This window comes from Gadus morhua, chromosome 22 (genome assembly GCF_902167405.1).
Source record: "Gadus morhua chromosome 22, gadMor3.0, whole genome shotgun sequence".
NCBI lineage: Eukaryota > Metazoa > Chordata > Actinopteri > Gadiformes > Gadidae > Gadus > Gadus morhua.
In genome coordinates, this window is record NC_044069.1 from 11,230,756 (window position 1) to 11,245,980 (window position 15,225).

General features: G+C 43.6%; 2 protein-coding genes across 10 annotated transcripts in view; one reads left to right on the plus strand and one right to left on the minus strand.

The window, feature by feature from the left end:
- LOC115535556 (sodium bicarbonate cotransporter 3) overlaps positions 1 to 6,606 on the plus strand; it is a 43,670-nt gene extending 37,064 nt beyond the window's left edge. For 4 of the 6 annotated variants that reach the window (XM_030346850.1, XM_030346844.1, XM_030346847.1 and 1 more), the window contains 6 exons: positions 365 to 433; positions 918 to 1,091; positions 1,412 to 1,549; positions 1,940 to 2,040; positions 3,622 to 3,738; positions 4,177 to 6,606. In XM_030346850.1, coding sequence (XP_030202710.1) covers positions 365 to 433; positions 918 to 1,091; positions 1,412 to 1,549; positions 1,940 to 2,040; positions 3,622 to 3,738; positions 4,177 to 4,267 — 690 coding nt within the window. In that variant the 3' untranslated portion in view covers positions 4,268 to 6,606. The other 2 variants (XM_030346849.1, XM_030346848.1) reach the window with 2 other exon arrangements.
- A 219-nt stretch (positions 6,607 to 6,825) lies between these two features.
- On the minus strand, positions 6,826 to 14,595 carry LOC115535557 (homocysteine-responsive endoplasmic reticulum-resident ubiquitin-like domain member 2 protein). 4 transcript variants are annotated; one of them, XM_030346853.1, is made up of 9 exons: positions 14,449 to 14,595; positions 13,756 to 14,075; positions 12,574 to 12,651; positions 12,057 to 12,167; positions 11,420 to 11,529; positions 11,184 to 11,309; positions 9,301 to 9,612; positions 8,744 to 8,834; positions 6,826 to 8,383 (listed from the first exon to the last, which is right to left on the minus strand). In XM_030346853.1, the coding sequence occupies exons 2-9, from the start codon at positions 13,900 to 13,902 to the stop codon at positions 8,114 to 8,116; spliced, it is 1,245 nt and encodes a 414-aa protein (XP_030202713.1). In that variant the 5' UTR covers positions 13,903 to 14,075; positions 14,449 to 14,595; the 3' UTR covers positions 6,826 to 8,113. The 4 variants fall into 4 exon arrangements, with proteins under 4 accessions (XP_030202713.1, XP_030202711.1, XP_030202712.1 ...); XM_030346851.1 differs by having other exon boundaries at positions 12,057 to 12,170; XM_030346852.1 differs by lacking the exon at positions 14,449 to 14,595 and adding an exon at positions 14,344 to 14,439 and having other exon boundaries at positions 12,057 to 12,170.
- Between the last annotated feature and the right edge of the window lie 630 nt (positions 14,596 to 15,225).

The following is a 15,225-nucleotide window of genomic DNA, read 5'->3' on the forward strand; positions in this document are numbered from 1 at the left end:
TGAATAGATGATGGCTGTGGTTTCTAACTAATTACAATTAATTAATCTAGGTTTTGTGTTGTGTTTATCAATGTGGCTTGTTCATCGTAGTTATGATCTCGAGGGCTTTGCAGGGCATTAACCCAACCTTTAATGGTCAGGTATACAGATGGTTGCGTCCAGCAATTGTTGCATGGTAAACATACGTTTGTAATTTATTGTAAACAAACAGGTTGAATAAATGCACTGCGTGATGAAAATAAAAACCAATGCATGTCCATGGCTCCATATGATAATACCTATTGTTTGATGGACTGGAGGTTCTGAGATGCTGGTGGTGTTTTTATAAACTGCATTGACTCTTGTGTGCTTTGTTTCTCCTCAGTTCATTCCCATGCCCGTGCTGTATGGAGTGTTCCTCTACATGGGCGTCTCTTCGCTGAAGGGCATCCAAGTAAGACCGCTCTCCGTTGCTCGACTAAAGATCACACAGCGATATCTCTTTGTTCCCTCTCTTCAAAACACTCATTGTGCATCGGCTGAAATCGATGAAAAGCTTCCCTTTTACAAAGCTTCCCCTTTGATCATTTGAAATTGTGGGACAATGTAACATAAAGGGTTTCCCCTCCGTGCATCGAAGCAGCCATGCCACTTGATTACGAGGGGGACTGCAATCAGCCAAGCAAAATATGTAAATGAAATGTAATGTAAATGAATAAATTATGTAACATTATATATATTAGAGAAATATCCAGTATAAGTACTGAGAAAATAGTGCTGTGTCATATAAAATAAAAAATGCTTGATGAAACTGAAGCTGGCTTTTCGAACAGCACCGTGCACTCGCACATCGGCACCACGCACCCACACACACCAACACTGTTCCCATGGAACAAGAGACATTTTACGAGCCGCTCCCTTCCTTTGTGTGGCCACAGTTCTTCGACCGCATCAAGCTGTTCGGCATGCCCGCCAAGCACCAGCCCGACCTGATCTACCTGCGCTACGTGCCCCTCTGGAAGGTGCACGTGTTCACCCTGGTGCAGCTCACCTGCCTGGTGCTGCTGTGGGTCATCAAGGCCTCGTCCGCCGCCGTGGTCTTCCCCATGATGGTAATGGACGCCCCAGTGTGGGGTGTAGTAGCACCTCTCTGACGCCGCTCACGCCCACCCCTTATGATTTAGGGGGCGGGGATCGGCATGGACCTCCCAGTAGGGCCGATATGTATTGTGATTCTGTTAATGTTTAGACTCTGAACATTGAAAAATGCTTGAATGTATGCACTGCTGAACACAACACTGTCCAGAAAAGCTTTTTTTTTTTTTTTTTTTTTTTTTTTTTTACATTTTAAAGTGAATATCACTACAAACTTGCTTCGTTTTTTCGGGTGATTTCTTTTCTTGACTTGGGTGCTGGCTTGTTCTGCCCCCAGGTGTTGGCGCTGGTCTTCATCCGGAAGCTTCTGGACTTCTTCTTCACCAAGAGAGAGTTGAGCTGGCTGGATGACCTGATACCCGAGAGCAAGAAGAAGAAGGAGGACGACAAGAAGAAGCGAGAGCGGCAGAAACGGGTAATGGCTCCACTATGACGATGTGCTTCTTCATTCACAATGTATTTTACTATTGTTTCTGGAGGAAAAAGCATTTGTGAGGAGGATGGGGAGATGGTTTGAGCTTTGTGTCAAGAGAAGGAAAGCATAATTTACAGCGAGACAGAATAAAGGTTTCCACTAATGTTATATATATTATTCATAGTACCATAGTAATCATAGTAAAACAATCAATAATAAAGTACTTCTTCTTTTAACAGACAGACAGACAGTGTCCTCTAGAAGAGAAAGTCAATAGCTCTCCACGTTCTATTGTAGACGGGTCCATTGTGAGCCAATGTTTTCCACATGAGGGACTGCACATCCCCCAGCGGCCCGTGATTGATTGGATGTATTGTTATTGTCTGACAGGAGGCTGAGGCCAGGCTGCAGGAAGATGTGGACGCGGGGTTGAAGATATGTTACGGAGACGCTAATCACCTCAGTGTTCCTGTGAAGACACTGTCGGGAAGGTGAGTGGCATCCCAAGCCTCTGATAGGCTGAAGACGATGGTGTAACAGCAACGCTATTGTACATTGTGGAGACCCTACATGGTGGAAGTGCACTGCACAGAAACAAATAGGCTAAATTGCATGCGCATTGAGTTGTTAAACATCTTGTTGTACCTGCATCTGTTGTACTTACATGTATTTTTTTTTAAGAATACTGTAATAGGGAATATTTTGAATTAACTTTCAAATCATTCAAATATTGAATCCAAGATCAGTTTAACACAGTGTCGTAAGCAAGCGGCAGCCATGACCGCCTCTTTGTGAAGCCGTGGCGGAAGTGACTAACGTGGGGGTTGGTTGCAAAGACCAGCCCTCATTCTAAGTCAAATGTGATTTCAGTCTTGTAATGCAAAGCAAATATGTTTTCTGCCTTCGGTTAGTATCTAAGTGGCTAGTTCATCTCTATCCTATCTATTGTCAGTGGGCCAAGTTGTTAAGGATGAATTATTCATGAGTTTTGGCAACATAGACTACGCCAAGGAGGACACCAATTCCTGCCCACAATAAGCCAAAATGGTATCGATTCGGCAAAACTGCGCCCGTAATGCAAAATCGACGGTTCCATAACGTTTATCTGTAAACCAAAGGCTGAGGTCCTGGACGGCACTTCCTTGTTAATTTTACAGTAGATTGTATGCAGTACCAAAACGGTGCACTCAAAGAATAACCAAACATTAGAAATGACACTACAGGGGCCGCACTCTCTCTGGGGAAAGACAAAATTCTGATTAAGTATTGGCCTAAATTGGTACCAGGTGATGAAACCACAATTCCTATAGCTCATGTCAATGCATGATGTCTGGTCACGGAGTGTGTCAGTGGTGGCTTGGACCAGCGGTCAGTTTTCTGTTGTGTTTGTCCTGAACAGATCGTACAGAATAGGACTAGTGACCCACACCACGGAAGAAGATGCTCCAGGGGTGGGTGTCTGATGCAAACCATCTGACCCACGTTACCCACTAGTTAAACAAACATAGTAAAGCTCTGTAACAGTTTGTCAGTGACGGTGTGCGCATGGCCACAACCCTCGACCATTTTGGTGGAAAAGCACCCCCACACACACACACACACGCACCCCACGGTGCTTTGTGTTGTGTTATGGCAGTTTGCTACTCGACGGGGAAAATGGTCGTTGATAAAAGTGTGTCACATTTTTATCGTGCCGGAGTAGAAATAAAAAACAAAGGGGTGTTTTTTACATTTGTATTCTCCTAATGAATCTTACCATGACTAACCAACAGTAGTTTCATGACTCATTCAAAGTGACAGCAGGGAACAGAGTGACACAGTGTTTGTGTGTTGTGGATTAGTGTCGGGTGACGTTGACAAAGACAACCAACCCTGTCCTGTCTGGAGTTTTCTCCCTTGACTGGTTAATCCACTGGTTTACGCGCACGTCTGAGTCTGCTTGTGTTAACCGTCCTGTACTAACCCCTCTCACCGATCTGCCGTTTGTTGTCCCTTCTGTGTGTTTGTGTTTTTTTGTGTGTGTGTGTGTGTGTGTCTTTGTGTGTGTGTGTGTCTTGCATTCGGGCATGTAGCTCTGATTGCGACCCCTCGGTTGTTAATATCTCTGATGAAATGGACAAAAGCGGTGCGTGGAAAGCGGTGAACGTGGGCGCATACTCAAGTACCCAACATGTGCATCGTAGCGACAGGTAGCTATGACAACCCTCACCGTTGCCGCCCTGATTGGCACAGTATTCAACTTGGGTTCCCATGATTGCAATTTAGCCAGCTGGTATTTGGAATCTGCATGAGTAAGAAACCGATGTCATTTGCTTTATTTCTAATCTTCTTTCAAATAATTAATCTGTCATTGTATTACTAATCAATTATAATCAACCACAGCAAACAAATCGATTTGGCTTTAACTGATGCAATAAAAAAAGCCTGGTGTCTTTTTTTATAGTCTTGCCCATGGCCTGCAACTCTTGTGTGTGTTACTGCATCACTCTATAAAAGGCATCCCAGAGAGTAGGAGAGTTCTTCAAATACAATGCCTGGAGTGACCTGCATCCACATTCCACTGTGTCTTGGTCTGTCTCCCTCTGGCACTCTCTCTTTCTCTCTGACTCACTCTCTCTCTCTTTCAGCCAGGAGAAGGTGGCGTGCGTTAGAGTGGAAGTCAACCCAGACGAACCTCGCTCGCCCGGGGAAACCTCGTCGTCCGAGACCTTCTTGTGACGAAGGGGAGCATGACACTCTCCCTCCACCCCCTCACCCCAATACTGCCACTCCTCAAACCTCTTCCCCCACCTCACCCCAATACTGCCACTCCTCAAACTTCTCTCTCCCCCCCCCCCCCCCCCCCACCCCTCCCTAGCCATGTGAGACCCTCCTCTCCACACACACATGCGCCCAGGTCAGGGCTTATCTTGTCAGGTGAGGGAAGAGTGGGGTGCTCTCACGTGCACGCCTGGTTGACTGTGTATGAAGGAAAGAGTGCACATTGACCGGGGAACACAAATGTACCTCTGCGGCTACTGCCTATGAATTTGCCCAAAGATTTGGAGTGTTTTAAATGCAAAGTAACACAAAAAAAACGGAGACATACAGATTGATATACATTGTAACACACACACACACGCGCGCGCACACACACACAGACACAGACACAGACACAGACAGACACACACACACACACACCAAAGGACGGTGGCCATTTTAAGTTCTTAGTAGATGTTTATTATTTGAATTTCAATTTTTAATCTCCGTTAGTATATAGCCGTCTCATTTAAACTGCACTGGTTTCGCTTCTGATCTAAAATTGTTCCCACCTGTCATGATGGTAATGATGTTGTTTTCATTTGTTTTCTGTGTTGAGTTGTATCTTGTATGTTCACACCAATAAGTCAATCGATAAACCAACTTCAAAACGTATTTTGAGTCAAAAGCATTTCAGGGTTCCGGCAGTGCCAACACTCTCCCGCAGCCTCTCTCTGTGTCGTTAGTAAGCCCTGTCCGGTGTCTGATGAGTCAGAGGAACAAGGTCCATTGATACCAGGACTCTTACCCTAGATATTTCCAGAGTATTCAAACTACTCCTTTATGTTGAAGGTCTTTTCTGACCTCAGTGTTGGTATTGCTGCTCGCTAGTTGGTCCAACGATGCATAACTTGTAACATATGAAAAACATTTCAGAGGCCATATCTCTTAATTGTACTGTACAGCAAGCACTTTAGATGCATATGCCAGTAGGTTTTAGTTTTGTCAACCGATAGTTTGTTGTGTACAAGTGTATCTGTCGAAAATGTACGCTGAGCTGTTGCTCCAATGTCTCTTATTTTGTCAGTATACTTTTTGCAGGACTGGAAACGCAATCATTTTCATGAATATAGTTCCTACAATGTTGAGGCGCAGGAGAGTATATTGAGAAGTAGGTCACCTGAACTGTGTTTTCCATGTTGATACTCTTTGTGTAATACATGTTGTAAAGATACCTTGGTAAAACCAGTATTACAACTGTAATTGAATGCACAAAAAAGACTTTCCACAGTAATCTTGAAAGATAAAAACCTTTGCTGTATGAGAGAAAGTAGTTCTCGTTTGGCTCAGCGCAGTCCTGTTTTAGCAATAAGTTTTCAATCCCATAAAATGTATGGATCATCATCCAACAGCCAGCAGTGGGTATTGATCTTGTGTCTATTTGTGTCTGTACTCTTCTTACCTGTATGGGCAAAACGCTTATGTGCCTTTTGTGAAAGCTTTTCATGTGCAAGTCTCGACATTTCAAGTGTTAAACAAACTCATTGGTACACGGTGGCCCACATACTGCCAAAGAACAGCCAGGGCCATTTTCCTTCATTGAACTGTACTGTGGCTTATATGTCAACGCTCACGCCAGGTGTTTGATGTAAACTAAGTCTGAGCCGGGGGCACACAGCGGCCCTGATTTGCTGCTGGTCTCGTCTCCTGTTTTAATAATATATCTGAAAAAAGAGAATACAGTGTACTATTGTGTCATAGCCGTTGTGGTTTTGTTCACAAACTAAATGCTTTCGAAATCAATTGTATAGGTACTGGTGTTTGAACTTTTGTGAATGTCAAAAAAACAATTGTACCCTTTTCTAAAATTAATAATGATCTTGCTGAAACAGAAAGCAGTCGCTGACGGTGTTCGCTAGAATTTAAGTGTTTCCATGTGAACGATATTCAACACCTACCCGACACACAAACACAGTTGGTAGATTCAACCATTGTTAAACAATCACCTGGCAGTGATTACCTTGATGGAAAAAGACTACAGATATATACAGAAATATATTTTCTCTCTCTAATGTTGGTTATTACAATTGACTGACACACACAAGGTCTCTACAGAATCTACATTTCAACCAACTTTCAAAACCTACTCCTCAAATGAACAAGTGGCTTAGAATCTTAGGCGCTTGACATTCAACAAAACAATAACTGTATGGAAATACCATTGACACACCAGATCAACGTGTACTTCTACTGTAATTATGACTATACAAACATTATTTTTTTGTAATAGAAGGCAATAAAAAAAAAAACTCTTTAAATATGTGGATTCTGTTTAATGATTGTGAACCTGGTTGAATAGAAGACTGCGCACAAGTTTAATCTTTGCCAAAGACTATAGTAAACAGTCGGACCTGATAAAATTGTTGAATTCAATATTACTTAGGTCGGCGACATTTTGTGATGTCGAGGGATTTCTAGTAATGGAAAATCCTAATGTCTCGGATTAGAAACGCTGTGGCAGATTTAAACGTCTCCCCAATGAAAAAATGTCATGATTTAATACAAAACAATGACAAACATTACTACCATTTTCGCGGCGGGCAATGTTAGGTGCCATCACGATGATCAAGTCAGGTGACTTCCGGTTCAGACTTTAACAGGAGCTCTGCCGACAACGACGTTCTAAAATATGAGCGACAGAACTTCAAAATAAACTTTACAGGCAAAAGGTGCTCACATAAGCCCACTGCCCGTCAGTCAAGGGTCTGATTTGCTACACTGTGTGCATGATTGTCAGGGAGAGTTAAAGACATGACCTTGTGTGTAGATGGCGTGTCACGACGTTGATGTCTGAAGGGCACTCTGCAATCCTGTCAACGCAATCAAATAAAGCCGTTGTAACGTGAGGGCCTCGATTAATTTATTGAGATGAGTGAAAGGGGTGACAGATGCAGTGATTATCAACCCAGTGAACATTTGGGTGATGCTTAACCTCAAATGGGTAATCATCTTAATTCAATTATTTAGGCCTCAAATGTTGTTACAGAAGATTACACCGCCATTGTGTCGAGGATATTCATTTTCAAAAATACCTTATCTTTCAGAACATTTGGTTGAACGTGTAGTCAACAAGCTATGCCGAGTAGCATTATATTGGAGTCATTACTTTCTTCTTACAATTATAATATATTAAATGCCACTGCATTCTATTAAGAATAAAATACAAAGGCCTACATTTCATAAAAGATAAGTACAGGGGAAAACTATTCATCAAAACTAAAGCACATCTTAATCCATCCCTGAAATCAGGGATGGTAGCATTTTATAACACAATTCTGTAATTGCATAGTCGAATAGTATAACTTGGGACTGTGCCTCTTTTGGACAGACTGTCTAGAGTCTGTTTACGATGTGGACAATGCTGATAATTATAATAAAACTACAAATATCGTATACCATACAAAGACAATATCTACATTTTGTGTGACAGAAAAATTCAATGGCCAAGAGACAATATGACAAAGGCGACGTTCCTGTTATTACATGAAATTAATATAACTACACAATCACTTTACCACACCAACAGGCAACTCGCACTCCTAGATGTAAAAAAAATAAAATAAGAGAATATTTTTTCCGACACTTGAATAGGTGTTGTAGCTTTACTGTAGCAGTCATGTGAATCATATGCGTTGAACTTCGTCTTGAGTTTCAGGGTGGTTTGAATAAGGGACTTGGCCACAGTTCAGTGGAAAATACTGGATGAGGTTCGCCTGTCCCATTTGGCTGTGTTGAGACGCCCTTGGTGAGGGGCCCGCCTGGGCCTCAGTTCACAGCATTCTGCGGGCCCTCGGGGATGAGCGACATGAAGAATGTTACGATGAACGACCAGGTGGTGGACAGGAAGTTGGCCTGGGGGGCAACATCCGTGTCCTCCGCTCCTTCTCCTTCTGCACCAGCTCCACCATCATTATCCTCATCACCGCCAACCCCAGTATTATCATCAGCGCCGACACCATTATCATCAGCACCAGCCCCATTATCTTCATCAGGGTCGTCGTCGTCGTCGTCCAGCGTGTCATCCATCGCTCCCTCCTAAACAGGGGGGACATGGTTGTCTGGGTTAGGATAGGCACCTCATAAAGGCCAAAAGCGAGGCGCAAGTTACATTTAAAATCAAAGTCAAATATTAAAGGTCCCCTTTTCTAACCACCGATGGTCATGTTGATAAGCCCTTACAAGCCACGTCCCAATCCACCATCTAGTGCCAGCACACAGAAAGATAGGGGACCATTTAAGCCAACAAACTAGTTTGCTTGTATTCCTGTAAATATTTACCTGGTATATACACATACATGAGGATGCATTCCCCTCCCTGGCAGATGCAAGCCCCAGTGTCTTAAAGAGTGTGGTGCTCTGCATGGCTCAAGGGGTTGTGTGGTAGAGGGGGGTTACCTGGGGGTCTGCGTTGTCCTCCGGCAGGGCCCCGTCCTCCCCTGCCTGGGCATCGTTCTCCAGGTTGAATGGGAACCAGCCGGCCTGGTGCCTGGACGGGGAGGAGCAACACATCAGTCGGCTTGAAGAAAGACACAGCGCAAGGAGTCCAATCAAGTATGTAATGTTAAACATAGATTTAATAACCAAATTAAAACGGGTTTGGGAGTTGTATATGCTTAGGATTAAAACAGGTTTGGGAGTTGTATATGCTTAGGATAATTTAAATATATATATATATATATTAGCCTGGTTTACCTGTCCATCCACCTACCTGCCTGCACTCTGCCCGCCATGTACTCACTGAGCATGACAGGAGTCTTGTACAAGGCTAGGCAGACCCATTGCTAAAGCTAGCCAGATAGTCTTTTTCAGTTGGATACCTTCAAAAACAAGAAATTGCCTAGCGGCCTACCTTTCAAGCATTGGAACAGTTGAGGAAGACTAAAGGTACCCAGGAAAACACAGCAAAGGGTGATCTGACACGCTGGAGCGGGGGCGGAGGGGAACAGACTCACAGGTTGAGGACCAGGATGGCGCCCATCACCAGGACGAAGCGGCTGAAGGAGGAGTAGAAGTACACGATGCTGATCAGGATGGCGGTGCGCGACATGGTGTACACCCAGTCCAGCCAGTCGCGGTTCTCCTCCTCCTCATTGTTGTTGGGGGCTTCAGCCGGACGCGCGGCCGCCTGGGCCCCCTCCACGTTGTTGTTGTTGACGTTGTTGCCGTGGCGATACTCCCGAGGGGGCTGGGAGGCGTCCATTGGCCACGCGGCGCCGGCAGGCTGGTTCCGCCAGTGCTGCTGCGCTGAAGCGCTCCACGCCTGACTGGGAGGGCAAAGAGGGAGTGGAGTTCAATTTAAAAGGTCATTGTTACAATATCAGGAATAGGGTTAGCTTTAGGGTGCTTATGGTTAGGGTCAGTACTGAGATCACACAGAGGGGGGCGCTGTTGAGGTACTCATTAGCGGTAAATAGCAACAGGTGAGGCTGCAGGGGAGTCTAAGGAAGTGAGGCTGCAGGGGAGTCTCTGGAAGTGAGGCTGCAGTTGAGGGTTTCTGGCGGTGGCTCTCTGCAGGTGAGACTCGAGTTGATAGGATTAATACAGAGGACGCACGGTTTTGTTGAAGACTACCATGAGAGAACTTTTGGGTTGCAGCACGACGGGATCCAAAGCACAGGCTGGTCACCTGGAGACGAGGTGGCGGTGCGGCGTGTCATGGAGAGAGCTGATCGCCTACGGTGGCTGTGGACCTACGGTGGCTGTGGACCTACGGTGAGTACCTCGCGGCAAACCCCCTAGATAGGCGAGGTTGTACTCGCCCAGGGAAGTTCAGGAACATACTTCAAGTTCGACGGGCCAGACAGACATGAGGTCACGGGCTGCCTGCCCAGATGAATAACGTTTGTGGTAGGTCTGGCTCGTCATGGATTAGGAAGATAAAAGCCCCCCCACTCAACAGGGTTCAAGACTGCCACCAAAAAGGTTGCATGTGCAACCATTTATTATGTGGATGTTATAGGGTTCTTCGGATAAAAAATATATTCTAATTGATTCAAACACATTTTATTGGAATAACAAAGCAAAACTGCAATATCGCAGAAGTGCTATTCGTAGCAAGTAAGTGGCTTCAGATCTACTCTTTGTCCGAGTCCGACTCGGTTACAGCAGAGCGTTGATGTAAAGCGGCTGGTTGCACACCACACGAGCGCCAAGTTGGGCAGCTTCGATTTTAGGTCTTGTTTTGTGTTCAATATATTGAGTGGTAAAGAACGATGAGCCAAGGTATTGAGCAGGGCTGGAATTTATAGTGTGGCTGTACGGCGGCGCCGGTGTGAGTGCTTTCATTGGATACACGACCCAATGAAGACACTGCTTTCAATGTGTGGGGGTACTTCAAATGATCATAAAACGAATAAGGTTTGTACATTTTGCAAAGTTTCAATGAAATGTCACCTCAGCACTAGCACTATTCAAGAGCATGCAAAGAAATGCACTGTTGAAGATGAGGGAGCAGAAAAGATAAGAAATATATCTTAACCGGATATGATCAGCCTGTTATCATTGGTATGCATTGCTTTTTTTTTTGTTGCTTTTATTATGGGAGGAAGAGTACTAACGGTACGTGAGGAAAGAGATGTCAAGGCGTGGGCGGTATAAAAAAAAAAGAGGACATCCTATGCAGTAGAAACATTTTACATTGTATTTAAAGTTACCGATCTTTGAAAATGAATGTACACAGGATGTCCGGTACGTGAGAAAGGAGTGGTGAAAAAAGGGGTGCGACCAACTCAAAATAGTTAGTGGCACAAGTGCCACCAGTATTATAAAATGTTAGTCTTGAGCCCTGCTCAGTGCTGACGAGTATGATTCTGATTTAAAGACAGAATGTACTTACTAGTGCATGTAGTACTGACGGAAGTATTGCTGCTGCCACCACATAAGGGTCATGGTGTTGTACGTGGGACTTTCGGTTGGGTTGGTTGGAGGAACTGGCTGTGGCGAATACTGGTTCCATGGTAGACTGCCAAACAGAGTTTAAGTTTAGACAAAGAAGCACAGAAACAAGCAATCCTTCAATCCCATAATGGATCATGAGTGACTCGTGGGCTTAGTGTTTTAAAGAAGGTTTACCCATGCATGAAGGCTGGATGCATGGGGTAGTAAGGGCCATGCGTTCGATGCTGGACCCCATCGCTGCTCTGCGATTGGCCGCTCTGAGACGTGGACGGGTTAGCAAAACTCTGTTGGGGAAAAAAAAGGGAGGGAGGGAGGGAGGGGGTGGGGTCGGGTTTCAGCCATGAGGTTTTTTTTACACAATACAATAATCGGGCACACCAAATGTGAACGGTTACAGAAAGTAAAGAGTATGGGGTGCTGTGGCGTTAGGCTGCAAAGATGAATCGATGGAACAGTTGGTTATCGATCGACAATAAATGGGTAGAATCTCATTTCGATAATAGATTTATCGTTTCATTGATGCATCAAGTATAAACAAATAATTGCTAATTATTTTGTAGTTAAATGGCAATATTTCGGTCCACGGATCATAATAAAATAAATTAGTTGAGTTTTTCTTGCATGTGATGATGCTTGCTGTCATGGCATTTGCTATTTATAACAGTGGATGGATTAAATGATCTCTAAATAATAATGGACCATGAAGATAGGCTTAAACGGCCCCCCAGCCCTGCTGTGGTGGTGCTAATGAGAAGGCTGATGATGATGATGAAATGAAGGGCAACCGGTGAGCAGTTAGTGGCAAGCGCACCGTGGGGCCGGCGGGGGGGCCCGGCGGGGCCTTATTACTGCTGCCGTGGGCCTTCGGGGAGGGCGGGGGGGTGCGGGACGCACACACCAGATGGAGCATGTGGTACTCGTCCTGCTGTGAGACACAGACCCCGCGTCGTTAGCAGAGGAGGGCCACGTATTGCATAACGCATGATGCAAACAAAGGGGGGGGGGGGGTGGAGGAGATTGATTGACACTCGATGATTGTGACATCAAATAACAAAGTTGTAATCACAGCACTTCTTCTAGTCTGGAAATCAAAGTGGAATGCCTGCAATTCCAATGCTTATACTTTTATTCCCCGTCAGCCATTTATTAAAAAAAAAGTTTTAATGTCTCAACTATCCTTTAGTTTTTCGAACACATAATATAATTTCAACACTAAGCAATAAAGTAGCTGTGAAAGAGTGGGAAAACATGAAACGTTCTATCCTTATAATTCTCCTTCTACAAGGAAACAGGGAAAATACAAGAGGTGCCATAGAGCCAGGACCTACCGTTCTCAGGACATCTTTCAAGGTAAGGTGATCCAAAAGGAGCTTCCCAGAATACACCAGCCTTTGGTCTTTTGAGCTCTAATAAAATATTGCAGAATGATACAATAAAAAAAAATGGAAAAATCAGCAATTCAGATTAAACTTGCACATTAATGTCTTCAAATGTCTATTACTAACTTAAGCAGGCGCTTATCGTAATTGTAGCCTTTCTAGAAAGAAGTTTGGCTTATATCATGGCTTTACTTCTGCGTATCCCTTGACAACATGCATTTCCTTTCCCCCATTGTTTTAGCTTTTATTTATTTGTAGTTTTTCCTGCATAAAGGAGTGTTGTGAATGGGGGATGGTTGGATTATGATGAACATGACTTTACATAGAGAGTTTTCGGAATGAAGTGGCCGGTCATAGAAATAAAAGGATGTTTGATCAAAAAAGCTTATGATGCAACATGTGAGCCTTGCTGGGACGGGTCGCAATTGCTTTAGATAAATACAATTTAGAGAAGAAACACGGCAGAGCGGCAGCCGTGCTACAAAAGGATGACTGGGACGCTTTACATATCAAGCACCTTTCTTTCCTATTCAGAAAAGCAGTCATAATGACAGTCCCAATTTGGTAACAAAAAAACAAATCAGGGTTCGCTGTAGAGAACGCTTAATGCTATCCTAAAGCACCTGGCTTTTCATAGGCCAGGGCACTGGAGGAAGCCAATCATTTCTTGGCTGCATCAATTAACTGATGCATTCCAAAATATTTGTTTAGGCTAACCTGCAAATTCTGGCCTAGCATTTAAATAAAATAAGAGTTTGATCATACTATGTATGATGGAAGGACATACTGTAATTCCTTAAAGCTTGTCTGTGCTTCCATGTCACCAATGTTTAATTATCGATTATTAACGATTGAAGGTTCGTAAAGGTAATGCAGTGGTTAAGGGACACTCCTACTTCCCCAGAAGAATATTAAAATCAACCATAGATAAATGACCACATTTCTTGAAATGTAAACGAGAATCTCTAAATATGTTGTAATACGCTAATCTGTAAAACATACAGATACAGTCCTTTCCACTTCTTAACAGAGCAACATAAAATGATGTACTATACTATACTCTGGCAATAATGGGTTAAAGGTCCTATGGTCTCATGTAAACAAAAAAATGATCGGACATTGAATACTCACAGGCTTACTGGGGTAAACATCAGTAAGGTGGGCTTTCAGCTTCTCCACTGTCCAGTTCTCGAAACAATTAATTCTCTGGTCGGTGTACTTCTGGTTCGGTGCCTTGATGACAAGAATCACCGGGATGTCTACAACACCTGGATCCATTTGGCAAAACCATTCGTCTTCAGATTAAATATGAATCTTAGGTGTCCATTACTGTTTCCCTCTTGTGCGAAGACGACCAAAAATAAATCCGTGTCCCACCGTCCCAGGCGGATCTATCCCAATGGAGCCCCCCAAAAATATGTCACCAGTGAGTGGAGACCGCGATGATAGGCCTGGTGGATAGAGGAACAAGACAACAACTAAATTACTAAATTATTAAGATAAGGCTGCGTCTAGGGTCACTTAAGGTATTCACATTTAGGTTCGCTAGACTACAACTATGCATGGAAGTGTGCATACAGAGAGATACCGTTGACCTGTAGAATATGCATTAATATGCAAACGTCTGCAACCAGAAAACGTGAGGCGTTTTAAGGAGCCATCCTCGCTTAAGCAAGACATAACACCTCTAGATCAGCAGGCATGAAGTAAGCATCCTACCCTGACAGCTTATAACTGCTACAGCAAAAGTTGTTAGCCAACTCGGCTAACCCGAGGTAAATCGATAACAAACAGTTACGGTCCATAACATGCACATCCGCTTACCTCAGCCAGAACAACAGGTTATATTTGGTGGAAAGGGGGCGGACGCGTTGTCAGACAGTATTTTGAAATTGACTCGTCGTCTTGTCCATGTTTGCCCGTCGTCTTGTAAGCTATAAGTAGAAAGAGATGGGGCAATCGAGTCCGGAAATGACGTCACGCAAGCGTCGAACAGCTGATCGTTCAGTACGTTCAGACAGGCTCCACGTTATCAACATCTTTTTTTGTATTTTTTCGATATACATTTTATATATTTGCTTAGAATTATTATTTGTAATGCTTTTTATTACATGAAGCTTATGATTACCGGTTGTTGGCCATTTAATTTTAGCCTGGCTTCGGCTTTTTACCTTGTTTTGTTTTTAACACTGCATATTTATGCAGTGTTTCAAACAAATCCTTTGCTGGAACGAGATCTCCATCTTCAGGAGTTTTATTTTAAGCAGTGGCTTTCAACGTTTTCCTTCGATGAAATTTAATTCATAGAATAACATCTAGCGGCTATCCCATTTGGTGGCAGTATGGTTTGTCAATTCAGAGCTGGGTACGCTTTCTTCTACGATGGCCTTTTTTATTTTATTTATTATAAGGCATCGTGCAGCCATATTTCTTTAATCAGTGGTGGACAATGCTTAAATATCTTCTGGCGTTAAAAATCCTTGAAAAAGTTTGGAAGGTCTCATAAAGGCTGTGATTCTAATATTATTATTTCAGTATCATTCAACTGAAATGTTTTCTATAAGCCTGCAGCCAAGTCTGTTCTTTTCCTTCTTTCAGGCC

What these genes read in the sequence shown, in the direction of transcription:
- LOC115535557 (XM_030346851.1), bottom strand. Translation starts at nt 13,902, where the DNA reads ATGGATCCAGGTGTTGTAGACATCCCGGTGATTCTTGTCATCAAGGCA. An exon ending in TGAAAGATGTCCTGAGAACG is followed by an intron (nt 12,171 to 12,573) that starts GTAGGTCCTGGC and finishes TGTGTCTCACAG; the next exon opens with CAGGACGAGTACCACATGCT. An exon ending in GCCCCCCCGCCGGCCCCACG is followed by an intron (nt 11,530 to 12,056) that starts GTGCGCTTGCCA and finishes TTTCCCCAACAG; the next exon opens with AGTTTTGCTAACCCGTCCAC.